At 37.1% G+C, this 25517-nt stretch overlaps 1 protein-coding gene across 4 annotated transcripts in view; it reads right to left on the bottom strand.

The window, feature by feature from the left end:
- Window positions 1-4275: 4275 nt before the first annotated feature.
- FAM107B (family with sequence similarity 107 member B) overlaps window positions 4276-25517 on the bottom strand; it is an 82382-nt gene continuing 61140 nt past the window's right edge. For all 4 annotated transcript variants that reach the window (XM_043968198.1, XM_043968195.1, XM_043968196.1 and 1 more), the window contains exons 2-4: window positions 16240-16447; window positions 9010-9163; window positions 4276-7167 (exon numbers count right to left, since the gene is read on the bottom strand). In XM_043968198.1, the coding sequence (XP_043824133.1) occupies window positions 7051-7167; window positions 9010-9163; window positions 16240-16391 (423 nt within the window). In that variant the 5' untranslated portion in view covers window positions 16392-16447 and the 3' untranslated portion in view covers window positions 4276-7050. The remainder of the gene's footprint in view (window positions 7168-9009; window positions 9164-16239; window positions 16448-25517) is intronic.

Below are 25517 nucleotides of genomic sequence, written 5' to 3'. Positions count from 1 at the left end.
ACCACCTAGCTGCCCCCTCAGTCACCACTTCCAGTTCCTATTCAGGGTCTTTGTGGCCACCAAGGAAGTCTTCCAATCCCCTCCCTCTTTGCTCTGAGGTTTAACCGAATCCTTGAATTTAAAAGAGATGGTGAGAAGAAAGTTCATTTTAGTTAAAAGGTTACATTTGCAGTCCCAAGAAAAAGGCTAGTAAATTATCCTATCCTGTTACAATAGAGTTTCTGCATCACCCAAGAGTGGAAATTTGTGAGAAATTAGTTCATTAAATATTCCGGGACTAATTCCAAAGCTTATCATGCTGTAGAAAAGCAGTAATTCATTATTTATTTACCACTTCCTGGCATTCCTATACACCTAGATGCCAGCCAATAAAAATAACTGTGGGAAAAATCCTCGCAAGCATCAAACCCACAATTCCTTTAATTGCTGGTAGTGGTGGAAAAAAAAACTGAAGGGGAAAAGTTGTTTTCCTGAGATTGAAAGATGCTTGTTAACCCTGTATCCCCATGGATAGTACCCTTTTGGTACACTACTGAGAGCTGCAGCTTGTGCTTGGACCACAGAGCTGAAGGTGTTTCACACATTTGGTGGTCTGGAAAAGGAAGAGATAACAATCCTGATAGCTATTCAAAATATACAAAGCACTGTGTTTCCTGTTCAGAGTATAGGAATAAAAAAAAAGTCAGTCCCCATCCAGAATGAACTTATATTCTACAAAGAGAAGTTATTAAAGTTATTAAATATTTAGTTATTAAATATTTAGTGTGAACATTTATGCTCAGAAATCAGCAAATGCTATAAAGCAGGACTTGTTGATTTTCTAGCCCTAAGAAAGTGATGGGAAAAAATGTGAATAATGCAAATAAAAGTTAAGAATGTTTAATACATTTTTTTCTGGAGTCAGTTTCTAAATAAACATTTACCAGCATACCCCTAAATACAAGCTTAAGGGTCCTGGAATGGAAGGGGACAGACACTGTAAGGAGACAGAAGGTAGAAAGGGCAAAGCCACTAATCCACCTGCAAGAATCCTTGTGGCTCATATGCTAAGCTTTAAAATTGTTTTATCTGTTTTATCATACTTTTATTTATTTGGTTAAATAATTCCCAGTTACATGTTAAATTTGGCTCTGCCCCACTTGGGATTGTGATATGACCTGTGTTTCCATCTGGTATAGTAGACAGGGCATGAGAATATTAGGGTCAGAAAGACCTGGGTTTGAATCTTGCCTCACACATTTACAAGCTGTGTGGCCCTGGGGAAGTCACTTAACCTCTGTGTATGAGACATAAAATGAGGGAGTTGTACTCTGGCCTCTAAGGTCCCTTCCAACTTTAAATCTATGATCCCATGTGAAATTCAGAGCACTCTAGACAAATCTGAGTGGAGGTAAGAACACTTTCATCTGGAAGAAGAGGGAGATATCCCATCAGAGTGACAAGCTTCGTGGATGAGATAGCACTTGAACTGAGCCTTGAAAGAAGAGGATTCTGAAAAGCAGATATTAAAGGATCACAGCTCTAGAGCTGGGAGGGACTTCAAAGACCCTTTGGCCCAACCTCCTTATTTTGCAAATGAGAAAACTGAGGCCCAGAGAAGTAAAATGACTCATTCCTAGCCCAGAGAGAGGCTGGCACCTAGCCCCTTAACGTTAACTAAGGTAACATAAGTCTGCATCAGAGGTGGGAAAGCAGGGCTCTTTCCACTGAGAGTTGTGGAAGACTGCAGGAATATGCAGAGGCCAGCAAGGATGGTCTGTTGATTTCAGTGGAACTACTAGTAATCCAACTTGGCTGGAATACACAGGGCAGACTGGATTTTAAATTCTCCTTCATTCCTATTCTAAGGAATTAATTGTGATTTGGGGTTTTCATAACCCTATATTTGCTTTATTATAGTCAGACTGAAAAAAAAAAGTCAGCTTAAAAGCCTAAGAGAAGATGGGTGTGTACTTTGAGAGATAATTGAACAAACAAGAGGAACTCAGACCACAGGGAACACTTATTGAACCGATGTAACTGAGCCTCCCTCTAATAGCTCCTCCCCGCCCATGTGGGTGTGCTTAGCCCATTGGAGACTCAGCATGGCTAAGAACCGCCCCTCCCCTTCCTGTGGGAGATTCAGTTAGACACAGTTAGAGGGAGTTAGAGGAAAGGCAGTTAGAGAGGGTTCTGAGAGAAACGGGGAAGGAAGGAAGGCAGACAATTAGAGGAGCTAATGGTGTTTGACCTTCAGACAAAAACAGAACAGACTTTCAGGCTAATTCTCCTTAGAGCTACAGATTTCGAGTGTGGCAAGTTTGTTTTGTTTTTTTGGGGGCAACGCAAGCTCTTTGGAGCTAGCTGGGCTGGAGGGTGCCTGGGGCCTTTTTACTCCAGAGATTTATACATTGTTTCTAGTTCTATTAACTCTCACTTGTGTTTTAAACTTGTTACCATTAATAAACCTGTTTTGTTTTTGAAAAAGGCTGTTTCTGGGGCAGCTAGGTGGTGCAGTGGATAGAGCACCAGCCCTGGATTCAGGAGGACCTAAATTCAAATCTGGCCTCAGACACTTGACACTTAGTAGTTGTTTGACCCTGGGCAAGTCACTTAACCCTCATAGCCCTGCCAAAAAAAAAGAAAAAGAAAAAGAAAGAAAAAGGCTGTTTCTTTTCTTACCTCAATATTAAGGTGAGCCACCCAATTAACTCTTCCCATACTAAATTTGGCCTTTACATTATGTCCTTAGACTCACCTCCATCAAGTCACAATAAATATTTTTAGGAGTTTGGCAATGAAAAAAAAATTCTTAGAAACTTCCTAAAATATCTTACAGATCAAATTTTAAATTTTTTTCTTTCAGAATTATAAAACCATTACATTTTAAGGCACTAAAACCTAAATGATTCCTAGACACTTTTTTGAAGGCAAATTTGCCAAATCTGTAGACATCCCCGCCCCAGAAAACTGCAACTACATGATGTCCTATGAAATGAAATGGGGATATTCCTGAAAAAATATATAATCAGTCTCTTACTTGGAGTCATATCACCTTAGATTTGTGAAATGCACTATAGGTTACAATGTTTTTTCACATGTATATTTCCCTTGATCTTCACAGTAATCCTGTAGTAGTAAACAAGCCCTAATGGTGAAGGTAGATAAAGCAGGTGTCTTCATGGTGACTTCAGAGACATTAAAAGATCTTTCCTGCCCGCCCCCCCAATCCCTCAAAAGTACTTTTATGGTCCTGCCCAAATAACTGAAATTTCCAATACCTTGGATGAAAGAACTGAAGGCTCCTATTAATAAACCTATGATGTGAGAAGTGTTATCTGCTAAGACATTAATACCTATTAGCATCCTAGTGTCATGGGGGAAAAACTGGTTCTGAATATCCCTCTGTTAAAGAATTAACTCTCACACATGTTCTGATTAGAGATAGTAAAATTTTTATTTGGAATGAGGGGATGTGGCTAGGAGAAGTCTAAGTCTTCAGCTCCTGGGGAGGAGTAGATTTAAGACATCTTCCTCCCAAAGCCAGAGAGAAGACAATGCTTTTATAGGGGGAATGAATGGGGGGGGTGGAGTTATAGCTATTAGGGAGTGGAGATGCTTGTCCAAGTAGGGATTATTGTCACCACTTGATCCTAATGAAGTAGTATCTGGTTGATTAACTGCCTTGATTTTCCAAGGGAAGAGTACCTTCTAATTGACCCCAACAAGTTGATCAACTGCTCCACCTGTCACAGGAAAAGCCTCCAACTGGGCCCAGTCCTCCCATGACACTACACTAGCATGACTCAGTATAGCTCAGTCACCTAGTGAAGACCAGAAGGAATGTAATACTAGCTCAGTCTAAATGCCCAACTTGGGAACAGGGAGAGGGTAAGGAATTGGATGTGGTGGGAACAAACATGAAGAATGTTGTTGTTATCATCTAGTCATTTTCAGTCATGACCTACTCTTCCCTATCTGGGGTTTTGTTGGCAAAGATACTGCAGTGGTTTGCCATTTCCTTCCCCAGCTCATTTTACAGATGAGGAATCTGAAGCAAAGAGGGTTAAGTGACTTGCCCAGGGTCACACAAGTTTCAGGGCAAGGGACCCTAGTAAGTGTCTGAGGCCATACTTGAACTCAGGAAGATGTTTTCCTGATTCCCAGCCCCAATGGTCTATCCACTGGGCCAGCTAGCTGCCTGAAGAATGTATTATAAAACAAACTTAATTCACAAGCTGAACAGAACTACTTTTAAGTTAAAGCCATTTCTTTTCTGTAAGACAGACACAGTTGTATAGTTCAAGCATGTAGTAGATTTTATTAAGCATAACTTTGGTTCTAAGTATTCCACCCTCATTTCTGTAATACTTTCCGTTAAAAACAATTATACAAGAGCAAATACAAAAAATATTAAATTATGAAATTATGAAAACAAACCCGTTAAGGCTCCCTTTATATATATTATATACACTCAAACAAGTCAAGGTTTTTCAGAATAGAAGAATAAAGTCATAGTGTAGCTTAGAAAGCAACACAAATTTGTTACCATGCTATCAAAGTGGGAGACAACAAAATTTTCAAATATTTTAAGAGGACAGAAGAACAGTTAAAATAAAACATTGGACCATTGCAAAATTAGAAAGTGGCTCAATAAACAGAACTGCTTAGAAATTTTCTACAAATTCCAACCAAGTTGTATAATTTTTTGATTTTAAAGGAGATTTTGCTTGCCATGTTTTAACTCAGACTTATAGGCTGGGCCTATCAGGATCCTAAGATGAACACTAACTATACATTCTACTTGTTTTGTAACAACAAACCTTACTTTCACACTATATTTACAGGGCTGTTTTGAGGCATTTTGTCTATTAGGCTGAAAACCACTCAGCACACCTGCTAATGAGTTTGAGAGGAAAATACCAAACCCACTATTACTCCTTTCTGTTATTCCTCCCCACAACCATAGAAGAATAAGCTTCAAACAGACTAAAGATGATGAGAGATAGTAAGATCCTTTTAAAGGACTGTGTTGAGCAGGCAAAGCAGATGGGTATCTCTTCAATTTAAATAGCTCAAGATATGTGTCAAATGGGGGATTACACAAGTGTAGGGATCTGAAGACCTAAGATTGTGCTGAATAAAAGAGTTGTGGACTTATCTTAAATCCTGGTATTATAAATCACTCCATTAATCCCACACACAAAAGGAAGAAATCCTAATCAACATGAGATTGGAAATGTACTCTTGAGATGATCCATCACCATACTTCCTCTTTTCAAAGGGAAAAATAGGAAGAAAATCTCACTCATCACCATTTCATTTTACAAAGACAAAACTAATAGTATAAAATAACATTTCTGCCTGATAATCACAGTTGTATTCTAGAGCAATAATCCTCACTGACACGCTGGATGATCTATTTAAAATATAATTTCCTATAACATGTTCTCTATCTCTATGTTGTAACTTTATGTATTTGTGCTGCTAAGCTGCTCACTTGAGGATTTGAAATCTGGTCCTACAAAATATCCCTCAATGATGCCAATTTCCATTATGGTTGTCAAGGCCTTCAGATGGCTTCAAGGTTGAACTTTATACCAAGTCAGGCAAAAATAGTGTCTTGCCTGAAGAAGTCACTGGCTCTATATCCTAGACAGAGAATAATACTGAAGCTACACTTTTCCCAATTCCATATCTCCAAATGCATCCCAAAAGGGAGGCACTCCTGCACATGCCAAAGATAGAAAATACATTTGCATAAATATTTAGCGGTTATTTATACTTGGGAGTTTGCTTCACAACAGTGCTCTGGCTAGCAAGAGGAATCTCAGCAGTCTCTCCTTAATGTTGGCTTTTCCTGAGAGAGGGAATTTAGTAGTCATTATCACTGAGACAGTGGGAATATGCTGCCTTCACAGGAAAAAAAAAAGAGTAAAGGCATATGTGATCATTAATCAAAAATTTTCAAAGCTTCAGTTCTAACATTCAAAATGTACAAATGCAAGAAAATCTTCTAATGTAAGTCTCCTTGAGACCAGTTCACACTTGCATCACACATTAAGTTAAAATATCCTGCTACAGAGCTCCCACTTAGGATTCTCCCCATCTGGCTAAGAGCAGACCAAAGTAATTTAAGGATCTTGACCTCTACTTGTAACACTGAACTTGGGTCTACAGACTCCCAACATTTTACCTAAACAAACAAGCTGGAAAGAACAGGAAAAGAAAATACTGAGAGGGACAACTATGCTATCAAACCATCGGGAAATTTGTCAAATACCCTTCTTTGGGTTGGAATGTTAACCAAATAATATATTGCTGCTCAAAAACAGAAATGACTTAAAAAAAAAGAAAAGAAAAAAACCCTACATGATCTATGTATTATGGTTTTCCTAAAAGTGGGTTCACAGTTCAGATTTTAAAACTTCCTCACCACCTCCTAATTCTTTAATTTCAGATCAACTAAGATACAACCTGTGCTGACCATTCAATACAAATGAATATTTTCCCACACTTAGGTTTTAAGATTTACCCCATACTAAGATTTTCAGGCTTTCCAAACCAGAATTACAGTTATGAAAAGTAACAAATTAAGCACATTTCTGTGTAAGTTAAATTCTTTAAAAGATAAACAAGAATTAGAAAAATAACATTTTTTAAAAGAAGAAAAAATAAAAATACTATGTCCCCACTACAATTAGGTTGGAAGAAACCAAGTAGTGCAACACTTAAGATACTCCAGTGTCCTCATCCTTTTTTTTGAGTCTCTGAAGACAAGTCTGTTATACCAACAATAAGCTGCTTATCTGCTGGTCAACATATTTCATTTGGCGAATCTGAACTGCAGCTATCATAGTCAATTTAACCCCCCCAGATTCAAGGAAAAAATGATAAACAAAATAACCCCTTTTAAAAATTAAAACTTCTGCTGGCTGGCATTTTCTCAAAAACAGATGTCTCTCCATGCTACTATTGGCTCAAGAAGAAGCAGCACTGGAGATGATCCTACAGGAATGGCCTCTCTGCAGCAAGGGGCTAGAATCCAACAAGTTTTTGTACAGTGTATGCCTAAGAATCCTGGACTTCTGCCATTTCTTGGCCTGTTCTTCTCAGGTTTCCTTTCACCTTCACAAATTCTGGGGCATTTTCCTGCTCCTCTTGAATCTTCTGTTTCTCAAGCTCAAGCTTAAATGAGAGTCACAAATGGAAAATATGATTATTTAGAACAACAAATTTCTCAGAACACTCATGCCTTCCTTCCCAGCAGTCACTACCCACATCCATCAAACTCCAACTTTTCTCCTACTGTCCTCTACCAAGATGAAGAAAAAACTATGATCCCATTTTAGAGATCAAATAATACTATAGACTAATACTAATATGTCTATGTGCATGAGATAAACACACACACATGCTTACTTCTCCTTAGCAATATTAGCTTTATAAAAAAATAAAAACAATTAGTTGAGAATTATTCATGAACAAATTGTTTAAAATCCAAGTTTTCTGTAAATAAAGATTTCCCCATTTCCCCATCCTTTCCAGAACAAAAACACACCAGACAGTGAGATGTAATGCAAAGAGCCTTAGGCCTTTTTTGCAGGCCAGAAGACCAAGCATCTATCCCGGGCCCACAGCTTATAGATTTTACTTCCCTGGTTAAACCTTTTAACCTCTCAAGGAACCTCCAGTATCTTCATTTGTAAAATAATTGCCTCTCTATCTTCCAGTGTAATTATTGGGGGGGGGATGTTTAGCAAATAAAAAGTACTAGGGACAATTCTGACTTTATGTAAATGGATCATTCTGCTGATCTCAATGTAAAGGGATTTGTTTGTAAAGCAGCAGGATGTGAGGAAGGGAGAAATGTTAGAAGGGGAACAGGTGCCCTTGAAGGGAGGGGGCTGGCACACAGTTCAAGGACACGTGGGGACTGTAAACAAAAAGTGAGAGCAAGAGGAGGAATACACAGGGGTTAGGGCCAGCCACATAGGGACCTGGACAGAAACAAAGAGATAAAACGGGGCAAAAATGTGGGAGGCGGACATGGACACAGACAAGAGAGGATAGGCAACATGCCAGGGTAGGGGACAGATACTCAGTACTGAACTCAGACATGGGGATGGGTAGACAGAGCAGGCCAAAGATCTCTTCTCTTAGCTCTGGAGGTCTCAAGGCCAAGCCCCCATCCAGCAGCAGCAATGCCCATTCTTGAAGTATTTTATTGTTGTTTTTTTAATTGGTGGAGGGGTAAGAGGTAGCAGCACGTCAAGCTTGGGGGAGGAGTGGAGAGAGAACACAGTACTGTACAGTAAAGTTAATATACGTGGTTTTTTGAATGCAGACTTCTTTCAGAATTCTTTATATAAGGCTGAATTTGCATAATACAAATTTACAGTAAAGCAAGAACTGCCTGTAGATATATTGTGTCCAGAGCACTTGTATGTTCTTATTGTCACTAGTGATATTTTTATTTGGAACCTGTGATTCTAGTGTTGGAGAATTACAAACATGGGAACTCCTTCCACCAACAAAGACTGGTAACTTGGTCTTAAAAAACTGGCTAGGGCTTGAGAGGTTGACTGACTTTCCCAAGGTCACTTAGAACGTGAGCTAAACTGAATTTGAACCCAGGCTAGATACTTCCTCCATCCACTATTATGCAATGCTGCTTTTCTCTTTATGTAAAAGCCTAGTGTCCTATTAAGGCTTGATTTGTAAACTGTTATTCCCCAAACTATTTGCAACTTCAGAAACAATTTCTAAAAAAAAGAGTCTTCTTGTATCCTTCGCACAGCCATTCTCTTGCTTCTGGTGCCTTCTAAGAATCCTTTGACCTTCTCCTCCCTACTTCTGTTCTTGTCTCTCCATCATATGCTTTTCCTTCACTTTACTTAGTTTCATTTAACCCATTTCCTTAACTGAACACGTCTTCTATCCCAGAGTTTTTATACATTTTTCAGCTGGAATCCAACTTCCTTGTGTCTCACCAAGTAGACAATAGTAGTATCCCACCCATCCACTCACCTGCTCCAACTTTTGCTGCCGTTTTAGCAGTTCTATCTCCAAATCAGATTTCTTTTTTTGGGCTTCTTCTTCCTTCTGTTGCTTTATCACTTGGTCTCGTTTTCTCTTCTCCATCACTTTCTGTAGCTCTGGTTTATTCTGAGGTGCAAGACCCCTTCAAAAGCAAACACATTTCTAGTTTAACAAGAATACTGTTGTTTGTTGTTGTTTTTTTAAGATCCACAGTTAAAGAAAGCTATCCTCCATAGTGCTGGAGGAGTACTGTGATAAGAAAGACTGGCATTTCAGCCCAAGTGATGATAGGTTCAAGTCCTATCTCTGCCATTCACTCCTTGTGTGACCTTGACCTTGGGAAAAAAAATCACTTCCTTCCTCCAGGCTTAGGTTTTCTCATTTATAAAATGAAAAGGTTTGTTCAGATCAGGGTTCTGAATATTTTTTGTGTCATGGACTCCTCAGCCTTAGAAAATATTAAAAGCATGACTTTTAAAATAAACAGAGAGAAAAATTCAGGGGCATCTGATAGGGAAAAAAACAGGACTGGTTACTCTCAAACATCTAAGCTTTAGAAGTTGAGTAATCATTTTCTTATGGGGGGAGTAGGTTGTTTTATATGTTTAATAGAAGCTTAAAAACATACATACCCTTAAATCAAGAAAATCCATAAAAATTCAGGTAGTACAAGAATGCAGATAATTATTAAAACAAAAATAAAAACAGAAATCCACTATCAAAGAATACAGTGTAGCATTTTCATTAATCAGTAGCTCATTCTCTTTCTATATAAAATGGACATATCCCTTTGACTCACTGAGAGACCCCAAGTTTCTTCCCCATGTTCCTTTCCAGTCTTCAACAAATCATTATTAAATACCTCTATACAGAAAGACAAAAATCAATCAGTCCTAGCCTTCAACATTACACAATACAACAAAGTTATACAAAGTAATTTTAGGAAATAAAAGGACAATAATAACTTGGGTAGAATAGGGTATTAGAAATTTTAAAAGGCCTGATGTAGTAATTCTAAGTACTCTTCATATGTAGCATCATCAATTCGTAAACTGGTGTAAAACCCAAGGATGAAGTGTAGTTTGTTAAAAATCAAGTAACAGAAATAGTGCTCTTGGTAGAGGCTTCAAACAATACATTTGGTCTCAATAACGGAAATACATTTCAATCATATGTTTACAGCATCTTGCTCATTTTAAAAAGGGGGGAAAGTAAAGGTATCCCAGTTTCATACATTAAATTTTTTTATGGTTCTGTTACTTCAGTGTAGGCTGTCTACATTTTGTGGATCAAAGTGGTAACATATCAAAGTGTAACAATATTATTCTTTTTTTTTTTTTTTTTTGGTGGAGCAATGAGGGTTAAGTGACTTGCCCAAGGTTGCACATCTAGTAAGTAGGCCACATATGAACTCAGGTCCTCCTGAATCCAGGGCCAGTGCTTTATCCACTGTGCCACCTAACTGCACTCAATAATATTATTCTTTTTAAAAATTTATGAAATGGCTACCAAATTATTTTAGTAAGTAGCCTAACTTAATGACTGGGTTTATAATTAATAACAGTAAATTAATTAGTTATATTACCATGTGCTTAAAATTTTTAGGGTCAAGTAATTTCACTACTTGCATCATTTAAAATTTAGGCTTCATTTTCTTATTCTATCAGCTTAATGTACTTATACAATTATCAAATTTTCTGGATTATGTAAAACCCAGGACTCCATGAAGCTGACATTCTCCTCAATATATGAATAGTTTAAATATTATGTAATATTCAATTTCTACTTAAAGTTTTTATATAATAGCACCAATAATATAAAATATTTATTAACAAAGTACTAAGAAAAATGGTATGTATACAATATTTCAAATAAACTAAAAGTTGTAAGACTTTAATTAATATTTCATTACAATGAATTGCTTTTAATTTTCTGTGCACACACAAGAAAAGTCATTCTGACTCTCTCAATCAAAGAAAGCCTGTGAGTTTATAATTATGGCCCTGGCAAAATGAAAGAAAATCTATCCTTCTTAGAATAGTGGGGAAAGGGAGAGGAATGTTTTCAAAAATTAAAGGGGAAAAAAGACATAAATAAATATTTTCTTAAAGAATAGGTAAAAAGCAATCATCTGTAGTGCTATTATCTAATTATGAAAGAAACCAACCCACTCAAATCAAACAGAGGGAAACAAACAGTTGTGGTAGTTGCTTCAGAAACAACTGAAAAGGTTAAAAAAAAAGAAAAGAAAATCAGTGTGATTCCAGATGCTGGAAATCGTGGTGGTGTTATATTCATTTCAGAAAATTAAATATCCTCAAGCTTTCTTCCTGAAGGCAACTCTTCATGGTCCTTTAATAATTCAGGGCAGAAAGAAGATAATCAAGATGGAATAGAAGACACAGCACATAGGCCACAGGCCAAGAAGCTTCTTTCAAAGGTCACCATCAAACATACATAAAAGAACTTTGGCAGTTGTATACTTTAATATAAATTAAGGTAAATTTTATAATGTAAATTAATATCAATGGAAGTTAGGTATTCAAATATATAAATAAGAATATAAGTAAGGGAATATAACCATGGAAAAGAAACAAACCCCTGAATGTTTTTACATTTTATCTATAAAGTTTTGATTAGTTTCTGATAACTCTAGCTCCAAATACATATAGATTGGCTTAAAATAATGCTAACCACCTTATGTTTGTTCTCTAAACTTTTTTTGTCTACAAGTCATTTGTTGCCATGAGTGCTGTTTCACTAAGTCACTATAGTCAATGCTGATTTCTTTTGGTTCTGCTTTATACTATACCACTTTTTGCATATGTTCCTATATTTCTACAAATTCTTCATATTAATTATTTTTCATGGTCCAATGTGGTTATTTATTATAATTTGTTTACTCATGTCCCAAAATCTAGAAATCTAGTTTGTTTCCAGTTGTTGCTATTTGGGGGTAGGGGGTGGAATGCTGCAAGGGCTATATCTGGAAAGTTTTTCTTTCTCTTATCTATAATCCCTAAGTAGTGGGATCACTGGGGCAAAAGGTGTAACAATTTTAAAATTCTGACTATCAAATTTCATGGTGATTTTGTTAAAATTCGAAGATGTCAGAGAAAAGCCAGGAAGATGCCTAGCTCTCCCCCAGTTTTCCTTAGCAAGAACATTAAATCAAACCTATAAATGGATTCTGGAACAACAGAACCTATAAGAAATACTTTTTCAGTTTAATATAACTTAGAAAGACTTTACTTGGGCAAAAGGGGAGAGCAGCGCATAATAGATGGTATCTGGGCAAGCCTGTGGAGGCTCATAGCCATAGCACAGATCAGCAACTGAACCCACCTGGTCCTAACTCAGCAGGCCAGCTGTGAGGCCTCCAGTCCCTGTGCAGAAGGCAAGCTACCTGCCCTGGAACCCAGGGCACAACAAGTATGACTAGGCCAGGCCACCCCAGCACAGTGGGCAAACCATCAGCACCTGAGGCCCCAGAGCAGAAAGCTAGTGACCAAGCCTCTGGCCCCCAGCACAAGAAGATTGGGACAGTGCTCTCTGTGTCCCAGAAAGAAAGCTCAACTTCGAAAGTCATGAAATAGGCTAAAAAATGAACAAAAGGGAAAAGAGCTCTGACCATAGAAAGCTATTATGGAGACAGGGAAGATTAAAACACAAATTCAGAAACATATAATGTCAAAATACCTACCAGTGAAGCCTCAAAGGGAAATATGAATTGGTCTCAAGCCCAAAAAGACTTCTTAGAAGAGTTCAAAAAGGATTTTTTAAATCAAGAGAGGTAGAAGAAAAATTGGGAAAAGAAATGAGTTATGCAAGAGAGCTTGGAAAAGGAAGGACAAAAATCAACTGAAGAAAACAATTCTTAAAAAATAATTTAGCCAAATTGGGGGGGGGAGGGAAAGGGGGGAAATCCACTGAAGAAAATAACTCCTTAAAAAGTAGAACTGAGCAAATGGAAAAGGAGGCACAAAGACAAACTGAAGGAAATAATTCCTTAAAAATTAGAATTGGGTAAGTGGAAGCTAATGACTCTATGAGACATCAAGAATCAGTCGAACAAAATCAAAAGAAGAAAAGAAAATAGAAGAAAATCTAAAATAGTAATTGGAAAAACAATTGACCTGGAAAACAGAGCCAGAAGAGATAATTTAAGAGTTATTGGACTACTTGAAAGCCATGATTAAAACAAAGAATCTAGACAGCATTTTCAAGAAAAATTATCAAGGAAAACTGCCCTGATATCCTAGAATCACAATAAAATAGTAAATGAAAGAATCCACTGATCACTTGCTGAAAGAGGTTCAAAAATGAAAACTCCAAGGAATATTGTAACCAAATTCCAGACAGTGATTCATAAAGGACTGGACAGGTATGGAAGGACTACAATATGGATCTCAATTATTATTACATCATCTTTTTCTCCCCAAAACACCCATTTTCAAAACTTCCCTATTACTGTTCAGGGTATCATCATTCTTCTAGTTTCACAGGTCACCTTTAACTTCTCATTTTCCCCATCATCCCATATCCATATATCCAATAGCTGTCAAATCTTATCAGTACTACCTCCACATTTCTCACATCTGCCCCCTTCTTTCTCTCACAGGGCCACTACCCTAGATTAGGCTCTTATCAGCTCTCACCTGGACTATTCCAAAAACCTCCTACTTGGTTTCCATGCTTCGAGTCTTTCCCCATTCTGATTCATCCTGTACACAGATGGCAAAGTAACATTCCTAAAGTAAAGGTATGACTCAGTCTGTGGTTCTCAATAGCTTCAAAAATAAACACTATTCATCTTTATCTTATCCTTTCTTAATTTCTATTTTTGTGGAAGTTTTATAATATATACAATTAGTATAGTGGTATATGAGTACAAGTATGTAATTTATAAATAAGAAAATATGCATAGATTGGAGTTACATGCTCATTTTTTGTTGATTAGGTAAAAACAGAAATATTATTTTATTTACAGGTGCAAGATCAAAAAAGTTTTGTCCCATGGCATGATTTCAAGTTCTTTCACTTGCCCTACTTCAGTTTTGCTCCAATCCATCAACAGTCCTTCCTAAAATATGGTACCAAGAGCTGGACATAATGCTCTAGATGTAGTCTGACCACAGCAAGATAAACAGGACTATCACTTCCTTTACTTGGACATTATATTCCTTTTAATGTAGTCTATGGTCACATTAGAGTTTTAACTGTCTTGTTACATTAGCTCATTCATGGAAGAAAATAGAGGTCTTTTGCATGAGAATTACCTTTTAGTTTCATGTGCCTCCATTCTTTATTTATGCAGTTATTTTTTCTTAAATTTAAGCACGTTTTACCTTCAGCCTACCATTCCACCCTGTTGAAATATTTCTGGAGTCTGATTTGGCCATACATGGTACCATCTATCTATACCTCTCACCCTGGTTTGGTAACCATAACATCTAAATTATCTTCCAAGTCATTGACTAAAAAATTTAACTGAATAAGGCCAAGGACAGATCCCTGAATAACCTCACTGGAAACTTCTCTCTAGGTAAACCAATATCATTATTCTTTAGGGCTAGTAAGCTATCTGCATTTATTTCCCTATATAATTTATGACCAGAGGAGTCTATATGTGTACAGCTTTATGCAATTCATAAGCAGCATATATTATGTCTATCTCATAGTCTCTTCTCTCAAAACACAAAAGATCATTTATTAAGCATCTTATGATAAGAACAATATTTTAACTCATTCCTCCCATGCAGGCCAGTTTTTACTCTAGTTTTTCCTTAAAAGGTTTTGAGCCATTCCTCCAGACTTCACTGGTTCAGGGAACTAAGGGCTCAAGCTGTGGATGCCACTTCTTTATCTCCTGAATACAAAGCAAAAGATGGGGAGGAGGAGAGGTGTGAGGTAGATGAGTAAGATTTGGCTGGTATATCATAAAAAGTAATGCAGGCCCCATCAGACAAAGGGTAAATCGGCTGAATGTACTCAAAGCTTCCTCAATGCCTGTCTCTGTAGAATATCCATCACCTATAATGCCTAAATAAATCTTCTTTTGTTAATAACTGTTGACAGTTAGCTTACAAGTGTCTCATTTTATTCCATTATCAAAGTACTAGGGAACTGGCCTGAGTCAGGCTTCGATCAGGACATACCTGCTGGGCAAAGCACTATGCTAAGCATCTAGGAAATTAAAAACAAAACAAAGCAAACAAAACAAAACAAACCAGCTCAAGTCACTTATGGCCAAAAACAAAGTAGCCCATAAATGGTTTATATTTAAACAACTTAAAGAAAGTATTTTCCTTAGCTGGCATAAATTATGGGCCTATATCCAAACATTTTATGAGAACTTTCTTAAATGTAAAACTAACGATTCTTTAGCAAACATACCCTACTATCTATTCCCCTCCCCCAAAAGCCCCAAAATTTGGGCAGTAGGTATATATGCCTAATTCTTAATCTCCCACAAAATAAAAATTCATAACTTTTAATTTTTTGTAGTGGGGAAGCAATTCACATCTCTAAAAGAAGATATTTGAGATTTTACACATCTTTATAAGTACTATATGTCTTTCCTTCGCCTTTTAGGATCCCCCAATTAAAATCTTTCTAACATTTAAAATTTTCTTCAGTGTCAAAGGTGAGAAGAGGATCCTAGAATAACTGAAAAACTGATCAGTGACAGTGGTAAGCATCTATAAGGCAAACCATAAGTGTGACTTCAGAGAGAGGTGTTACAAGATAAGGGGAGTCTTTCTAAGACTATTGAAAATTACAATAGGATGAAATTTTACATTTTGTGTGGATAAAATATACATAAAGGTGTATTTGTGCTCTTTTGGTACCTCTGAACTTTAGTACATAGAGTCTACCATTAAAACCAATGTAGTGAGCAGATGTTAGACAGTTTGAGTTAACTTTGCCCACAGGTGGAATGATCTGGGACCCAGATGTGAGCCCTCAGAGCAAGAATAGAAAAGCAGCTTTTAGAGCTTTGGCAAGAAGCTCCCAGAGAACTCCCCCCCCCACCCCAGCAGAAGCAGGTCTTTTAACCCAGATACCTAACATTTTAATTTACCCCAAAGACAGACTTGGGAAAGAGATCCCTCTTCCCTCAGTCCCTCCCTCTTTCCCTCTCTCTTCCTCTCCCTCTCCCTCTCCCTCTCCCCTCTTCTAACTCCCCCTCTCCCCCAGGTCAAAAGACCAACTTACCTTTTCTGATTCATCAGAAGTTCCCGGTGAAGATCTTGATGGTTCCGGGAAATTTTGACAGGATTGATTAATTTCTGAGGCTTGATTAATTCAGGATTGTCATCCTCTATGTAGTCAGGTTCAGCCATGATGTTGTAGTCAGGTTCAGCCATGATATTTTTGGGAACGAGAGTGGTATCTTTTAGTTCAGGATCCTCAACTGTATTATCTGTAACAGAAATACAAACAGTTGTAAGCAGTCTATTTTTCAAAGATTTTCGTGGAACTAGGGATGTGTAAAATGTCATATTAAAATATATGAAAATATTAAGGCCATTCTTACATTTATAAAAAGGCTTTGCAAGATAAAGGGGAAGGGATGGAAAAGGATGTGCTAACTACCGTTTGATGACTGAAAGGACTCAAGAAGAAGGGTTGTATTGTCTGATTAAAGTTTCAGGATGGATGACTCACCATCACACCCTAGAGTTCCTGGGTTATACCTACTGTAATATCCCAACCTGTGATGTCACTGATATAAGGACTTCTGAGGTGGAGGAAACTCCTTATGTCAATGCAGGTTGGTACCTTCTATACAACTTTTAGTTTTACAGAGCTACCTAAAGCAGATGTCAAACAAGCCATCTGAGAGCCCACTGAAAGGTTGTGTCAAAGACTAGACTTGAGCCCAAGTCTTTCTGGTTTTGAGGCCAGCACTTTAACCACTACACCATAGTTGCCTCTCTTCTGAACAGAAATGACCTAGGTTCAAATCCCACTTCAAACATAAACTGAGTGTTCCTGAGCAAGTTATTTTACCTTTATAAACCTTGGCCAACTCTGGATGATTTATTTAATAAGACAGAGATGGGATGTTGTACTATGTGGTGGTGGAAGAAGTGAGTTCTCTAAACTGATGAAACATGCATTAAGGCTGATGTAATTCTGGTACTCCCAGAGAAGGTGTGAAATAAACTTTCTCAACCCTTCACCCGTGGTCTAGATATGGCCACTGAGGTCCTTTCTAACAGATTCTTTGATTTTCAACATCATACTCCTCCCCAAGGCAAACAATGTGTTGTGATAGAACTGCTAACATACTGCAGCTGTCTCTACTAGGCCAAGGGGAATATAGCTTCCTTGGTTCTCTGGCCACCTCAATACTCTTAATGTTTTAGAAGCAATGAGTAACAAATGCCCTTGAGGAAATATTCCTCAAGAGCAAATATACTAGCTTATACATGTAGGTTTTTTATAACCTCATGATAGCTCAGCCTTTTCATTTGTAAAATGAGAATAAGATGACCCTTATGATCATATCCAACATAAATGAAACAAAAAAAAGTTTGAAGTGGAACGTTTTAGTTACAAAAAAATTGAGTATCCTTTAGTAATTTGCATTTTATGGTCATACTTTTATTTTTTTTTATTAAATTTTTCTCAAGAGTCTATTTTTTGGGGGGCAGCTAGGTGGAGCAGTGGATAAAGCACTGGCCCTGGATTCAGAAGGACCTGAGTTCAAATCTGACCTCAGAAACTTGACACTAACTGTGTGACCTTGGGCAAGTCTTTTAACCCTCATTGCCCTGCCAAAAACAAACAAAAAAAAAGTCTATTTTTTCTCCCTCCCCTCTCCTTGAGAAAAAAGGGAAAATATTAGTAACTAATATGCACAGTCAAGCAAAATAAATTAATGCACTGGCCATATCAAAAAAATATGTTATAGACTGCATCCTGAATCCATCACCTCTGTCAGGAGGTCAATAGTATGATAAACAAAAAGTTCCTGATGGAAGTAAGGCTCTGTTCTGTTTCTGTCCCAATCAATGCACTGAGTTATTATTTCCACAGTCTAACCCCTACATTTCTTTTTTAAAATTTATTTTCCCTTAGATTTCTAAATCTGACAAAGCCCACCCTGTATGCCTGTTCGTGACAACAGCAGTATGTTCCCACACATGATGATGAAACAGTGGAAAAGGTAACTCTTCTCCGAGGAGGAGTAGCTGGGACTACTCAGTTACATCAATCAGATCTTCACAATGCACCATGTATGCTGATGCTTTGAATGAGAAACACTGAACTAAAGGACTTAAACTCACTTAACTCATCAGTTTTCTTAGTTGCAAAGTAATTCCCAATCCCCAGTGATCAGTTATATATGGTGCTTTAGAAATCTCCCAAGGAAGGTGCTGTTAAAAACAAGGTATTAAAACATTTTTTCACAGTCTCCTACAGAATTAAGGAAAATAGTTTCCAGATTATGCACTGCCATCAACATGAGATTTTTTATTTTGTTTTGTTTTATTGTTTGTTTGTTTTTGCAGGGCAATGAGGGTTAAGTGACTTGTCCAGGGTCACACAGCTAGTAAGTGTCAAGTGTCTGAGGTCACATTTGAACTCAGGTCCTCCTGAATCCAGGACCGGTGCTTTATCCACTGTGCTACCTAGCTACCCCAACATGAAATTTTTTAAAGAAAGACTAAATGGACGGTTAAAAAAAAGAACACTAAAAAGTTGTAAAAACAAAATGTACATAAAACTTCATATAAAGCATGCATGATATTTTAAAAAATATATTTATATATTCTAAGTACAAGATAACAAGTTTGAAACTATTGAGATATTATCTGTAACAAAACCAAATTCAATCAAGCAACACTGAAAACTCACTACTAAAGTTATATAACAAATACCTTAAACACAACCTGTCAGATGCAAACACTGTCCTTTTAGAAAGCATACTATAACAAAACTTTCAACTATTTACAAATCCTGGACAAATGAATTAATCACAGTCATCCCTGATTGTATATGTTGCCCCAATACAGAATGCTCCTGTTCTCACCCTAAGGTACCAAAAGTACTGCCTTTATTCTATTATAGGTGTACATAAAAAATAGCAGCAGTTTCAATCTGGTTAATCATTTCAAAAGGCATAATATGATTCCCAAAAAGGCTGGGTTTCTTCTTCTCAAATAATGGAGGGCACAGCCAAGACAGATGGCATTCCAGATTCAGTCTGACAGCAGGAGAAGAAAAGTAAACAAATTCACAACTACCCAGGATCTGAATCATAATTTTCTCACTGACAGCTGTTTGTCAGCCTGTCCTGCAGCTGCATCTTGTTAATGAAGCGCTATAAACATACTGCTACTGTATTTGATAAGATTAGCAGAGAGCTTTAGATACATCATCATCCTTGATGCTCACAACCATGTCCCTATTTTATATAGGAGAAAACTAAGTGAGTTGCCATTGATTACAAAACTTTTAAATGTTACAAGCAGGAACTGGAATCAGGTAAGGATTTGAGAAGGCTAGGTAAATCTTCAAGTTCTATATTTCCTGGAGTATAAGCAAATCTTAGCCTTAAGAGTAAGTATTGTTTATTTGGAGGGGGGGGGGTTGTATTCTATTTCAAAAGGTATATTCTACCTCCACCTCCAGTTCCTGCCTCTGGATTTTTTGTGTTGTTTACAGCAGAAAATACCATTCATGGCAATGAATTTCCCAACTACACTATGGTAACAAATACTTTGTTCCACACCAGTCAAGAACTCATCCAAACAGTAAAGGGTAAATTTGTTAAGTTTCATTTGTATTATAATGAAAATGTAAAATTCAGAACCATGAGATAAAATCATAGATCATAATTCTCTCATCTGCCTAGACTTAGAAATTATACTGCACAGAAGCACTAATATTTGAATCACTTTTTAAACAATCTCAAGAAACTTTACCATTTGAACAGGCCCAATATGTTCTAAGTCTACTCTAACCAATCAAAAGATCTTTTTGTAAAAGGTTCATATCTTTTTGGTGTCTGAACTGAAGCATTTGTAGTTTAGTTACAGGTAATTCCACAGCATTCTTTCAGAGAAATTCAGTCCACATTGTGGTCTCCATCATCGCAGTCTCCAATTTAAAGAGGCTCTAGAAGAAAAACACTAGCAGTGCCATAACTAAGTTTTCAAACCCTAGGAATATAAACATTGAAGAAGAAAGGAACTCCTCCAGATCCTATCATAATTTTCCTTACAACAGAAAGTTCTAGCTCTATTCAGAGGACCTGGATTCCAATCCTACCTCTGACTTTTATCTAGGACAAGTCACTTAGGACCTTGGTGAGTAATTTAACCAGATTTCAGTTTCATTATTTGTAAAATGAGGTTAGGCTGGACTAGATGACCTTTGAAGTTTAGATTTATGGTACTTCTTATGTATGGTGGGTACTCTAGCATTAGTGTCTTCTCAACTACTTAAGGTGTCGATGAATAAAGGACAAATTATATCACTTTGTAAGGGGGGGATTTTTATGTATATGTAAAACAAAAGAGTTGGGCTAGATAACCTTTGAGATGCTATATCTATGATCCTATGAAAATAGAAGAAAACAGAGGGTTTCTCTATATCTTTGTTCAAGAGGGAAACTCTAGGAGGACAGGTACCCTGGCACTTCTCTCCCATCTACTGGGAGCAGCAGAGTGCTCTCTGCACACAGAAGGTACCAACACGCTAAACTGAAAGGATTCTATTGGACAATCTTCTGGCCCTAATATCCATGGGTCCTATCTGACTTTTTATATCCTGTAAGGCAGAACCAGAAATTCAGAGAACAAGTTTGAGACTAAAAAATACTATAATGGCCACTGCAACTGAAGTCATCTACTGGTCATGGGCATTGGACATGACCCACAGAATCATGCTTAAAGCCAACCACTGCTTTCCCTTACCATACCAGAGGGCAGGACAGATCACATATATATATGGATAAAAGTACAAAAAGCAAGCTGTAAGCATGCATGAACCATTCATTCTATTTTCTTCTTGGCTCCATTGCTGCCTCCAAGCAAGTCCCTCGGAGGCTCTCCAAATCTCTATTTATACAGAAATAACATCTAACAGAAGTAAATGCAAAGCACTAGGCAAATAAACTTCTGTGTAAATGCCAAAGAATGACATGCTTGGGAAAATGTCAAAGGCATTTACTACCTCCCCACAATGTGTACCTTTGCAGATGCATCACAAATTTAAAGTTCAAGGGACGAAAATGAAGGGAAAGACACTTATAATCAAGAGAAGACATAGTCCAGACTGCTGGATGTGAGACTGTTATAGACAGAAATGTTAGGAATGCTGTGTCATTGGCCAGTAGGTGGCACTGGCTGTACAGGTAAGCATACCTCCCTAGTCAAGACTAGTCGTGGTATCCTAAATACTATTAAAACCTGAAAAATAAAGAGTAATTAATTTCTCAACCTGTTCCCTAAACCATATTAATGAATTTGTATTATAGGACAACATTAGACTACTCAGAAACGTTTTATAAAAGGAACAAATATATTTTGGAACCAAAGGATGTTTTTGGTATTGCTACTGCAGCAGTTACAATGTGATGGAAAGAACACGGGAGTTGAAGTCAGGAAACCAAGGTTCAAATCCCAGTTCTACCACTTAACTTAACTGGCTATGTAACCTTGGGAGAGTCACTTCCCCTTTATATTTATCTGTAGAATAAGGCAGCTGAACTAAAGTAGGGGGTCAGCCTGGGTAGGTTCCATAAACTTAAAAATTTTTTTCGGTAAATGTATTTCAATATAACTGGTTTCCTTTGTAATTCTATGTTCTGAGAAGGGACACATAGGATTCACTGGACTTCCCAAAGGGGTCAGGTTAAGAACTCTGGGACTTGAGGACCTTTAGGGGTTCTTTCCTATGTAAATCTTATGAAAACAGTTATCAAAGTTACGTGGAAAGAATTTACAGCTGAGCGAACACTAAGATTACATAATAACCATGTTCCTGACACCTGCATATTCTTCCTACTTCTAACCTTTCAGCTGTCAGTTAAGACATTAGGTCACAACTTTTTAGGACTATTGGAAGAACTGCCAGCACTCCTCTTACTGGATAGCAGAGGGTCCTTCTCATGGTTTGAGTCTGTGGGGGAGGGGAGGGGAGGGGAGGGTAAATTGTTGTTCTGGTTCCAGTACAACTGGCCTGCTGGCTGTTCACATCACAGTACATCCTATCTCTAAGCCTCCTTGTACTCGTCTGGAATGCACACCCAGGTGCTCACCTCTACCCCTTACCACTCAGGTGTCATTAAGTCAGTCTTTCATCTCTCTACCTTCTCACTTTAAATTACAAGAGATTATTATTGTATTACATTCTAAATGCTCTGTATTTATGGGTGGGTGTGTTGTGTACTCCCAGTAGATTTAAGCTACTTGAGGGCAGAGTGTTTAATTTTTTTGTCTTTATATCCCTAGTGCCCAGCACACCACCTTACACGTAATATGTATTCAATAAATGTTTGTGGAGTTGAGTTATTTCACATACTTAAAATCTTTAGAAAAACAGAATGGGGAAGGTAATAGAAGACTGAAATCAGAAATGCCTGAGTTAACTTCCCACCTCCAACACAAATAGGCTGCCTGATCTAAAGCAAACCTCACAGTACTCCAGGCAACCAAGAAGATAAATTTCAGAAGAGGTACAGATTTGATCGAGTTCTTCACCCTACACTGAAGCCACAGGTCTCATAAAAAATTAATAACACATTCAGTTTGAGAAATGCAATCAATAATTCCTACCCTTGGTTTATCAAGAATCGAATAGGCCTGATCCAAGAGATTTTATATTAGCCTTGTACATGTTGTCTCCCATTTAAGTGTAAATAGTCGGCACTGAATAAATGCTTGAAAAGTAATCGATTAATTGGTTGCTAGACTCTTCAGATAACATTAATAAAATAGTTAATCAAACCTTCCCTTATCCTTCCCTATCCTCTAACTGTAAAGTATTGGAAAACACCTTTCTTTCCCTTGAACTTCCATAACACTTACTCTGTATTCCTGGAATATGATATGGTTCTATATATAGCTCTTTCTCTGATCCCATAGGTTATTATCCACACTTTATAGATTAGGAAACTAAGGTTCACAGAAACCAAGTTTCTATAATCATAAATGCCAGAAATGGAATTAGAACCCAGGTCACTCCAGACTCCAAAGTCCAGGGCTTTCCACACACCTTCCTAGGGTGACACATACATATTCTGCCTTGTTTTTTCTCCTGAGAACCAGTCTCATATCACCAATATTTCCCACTGGACCTTTTATCTACTGTCTTTCCCTCATCTCACATCTCATCTCCTGCCTGGAATCCAGTGATAGACTATTAATTAGTTTCCCTGCCTCAACTCTGTCTGTCTGTCTGTCTCTCCTAAAGCACAGGTTTGCCCATGTCACTCCCTTGTCAAAAAGCTCCTGTAGATAGGAGGCTCTGATGAACTGTCAGAACTGTGAAATACTCTAGATCGTCTGGAACTTAATTGAGAATTAGGCAAGAAGGGTGATTACACTGACCCAGTCATCTCACTACTGGGTATATACAACAAGGAAGTCAGAAACAAAAGTTTAACATACACCAAATTATTCACAGAAGCACTCTTTGGGTAGCTACAACAATACAAACCAAAAGGGGTGTCCATCCACAAAGGACTGGCTTTAAAACTATGGACTACTAATGGAAGGGACTATTATTGTGCAGTAAGAAAAAATTCTGAGAAACATGGGAAAATTGGTTTAAAATTATATAGAGCAAAATAAACAGAACCAAGAGAACATCTACATGTATATAAACTGAAGTAGAACTCTTTAGTACAGCACTACTGGAAAGTTAATAAAGTTGTGAACAATAGAAAAACCAATAAAGGTTTCACAGAATTCTTCCCCTCAAAAGAAGAGGTCTACAAAACACTATATATACCACATTGTCAGATTCAATCAGTGCATGTTTTTTGAATAATTGTCTTTCTTTATGACTAGAAAGGGTTTAAAATGACTTTGATTTAAAGACAAAGGCTTCAAAATGCATTTTTAAAAATCAAAACAAAATTACTGGAAAAACATTGGGAAGGCCGAGTCAATATAATAAAAATGACAATTCTACCTAAATAAATCCAATTATTCAGTGTCATACCAATCAAACTATCAATAAATTATTTTATAGAGCTAGAAAAAATAACAAAATTCATCTGGAAGAACAAAAGCTTAAGGACATCAAGGGAATTAATGCAAAAGAAGGTAGTCTAGCTGTACTGAATCTCATACTGACTCTCAAAACTGTAGTATAAAGTGGTAATTACCAAAATAATCTGCTACTGGCTAAGAAATAGAATGGTGGATCTAGATTAGTTACAAATTACATAATAGTATATGATGACAGTAATCTTGTATATGATAAACTCAAAAGATCTAAGATTTTGCAACAAAAACTCATTATATGGCCAAAAATGCTGGGAAAACTGAAAACAGTATGGCAGAAACTAGGTATAGACCAACATATCATACCATATACCAAGATATGGTCAAAATGGGTGCATGATTTACACATAAAGAGTAATGCCATAAGAAAATTAAGAGGGCATGGAATAGTTTATCTGTCAGATTTATAAAGTAGGACAAAAGAAAATGGAGAGCATTACAAAATGTAAAAGAGCTAATTTTGATTGTATAGAAATAAAAAAGCCTTTGCACAAATAAAACCAATGAAACCCAAATTATAAGGAAAGCAGAGAACTTGGGGGGGGGGGATTTGCAACAAGTTTCTCTGATAAAGGCCTCATTTCTTAAATATATAGAGAACTAAGTCAAATTTATAAGAATACAATTCCCCATTTGATAAATGCTCAAGGGATATGAACAGGTCGATTTCAGATGAAGAAATCAAAGCTATCTATAGTCATAGGAAAAAATGCTCTAAATCACCACTGATTAGAGGAAATGCAAATTAAAACAAATGTGAGGTACCACCTTACACCTATCAGACTACCTAAGATGACAAAAAAGGAAAATGTTAGATGTTGGAGAGGCTATGGAAAAACTAGGACACTAATGCACTGTTGGTGGAGTTTTGAATTGATCCAAACATTCTGGAGAGCAAATTGAAACTATGCTCAAAGGGCAATCAAACTGTGAACACCCTTTGACCCAGCAATACCACTGCTAGGTCTATATCCCAAAGACACCCAAAAAAGGGAAAAGGGCCTATTTGTACAAAATATTTATAGCAGCTCTTTGTGGTGGCTAAGAATTGGAAATTGAAGGGATGCCCATTAATTGGGAAATGGTTAAACAAGCTGTGGTTTATAATGGTGAAGAAATATTATTGTGTTGTAAGAAATGACAAACAAGATGATTTCAGAAAAATATGGGAACATTTACATTAACTGATGAACAGTAAAATGAACAGAACCACAACATCGTACACAATAACAGAAATACTATATG

The sequence above is a fragment of the Dromiciops gliroides genome, chromosome 5 (genome assembly GCF_019393635.1).
Source record: "Dromiciops gliroides isolate mDroGli1 chromosome 5, mDroGli1.pri, whole genome shotgun sequence".
NCBI lineage: Eukaryota > Metazoa > Chordata > Mammalia > Microbiotheria > Microbiotheriidae > Dromiciops > Dromiciops gliroides.
This window is presented reverse-complemented; position numbering and strand designations above follow the sequence as displayed.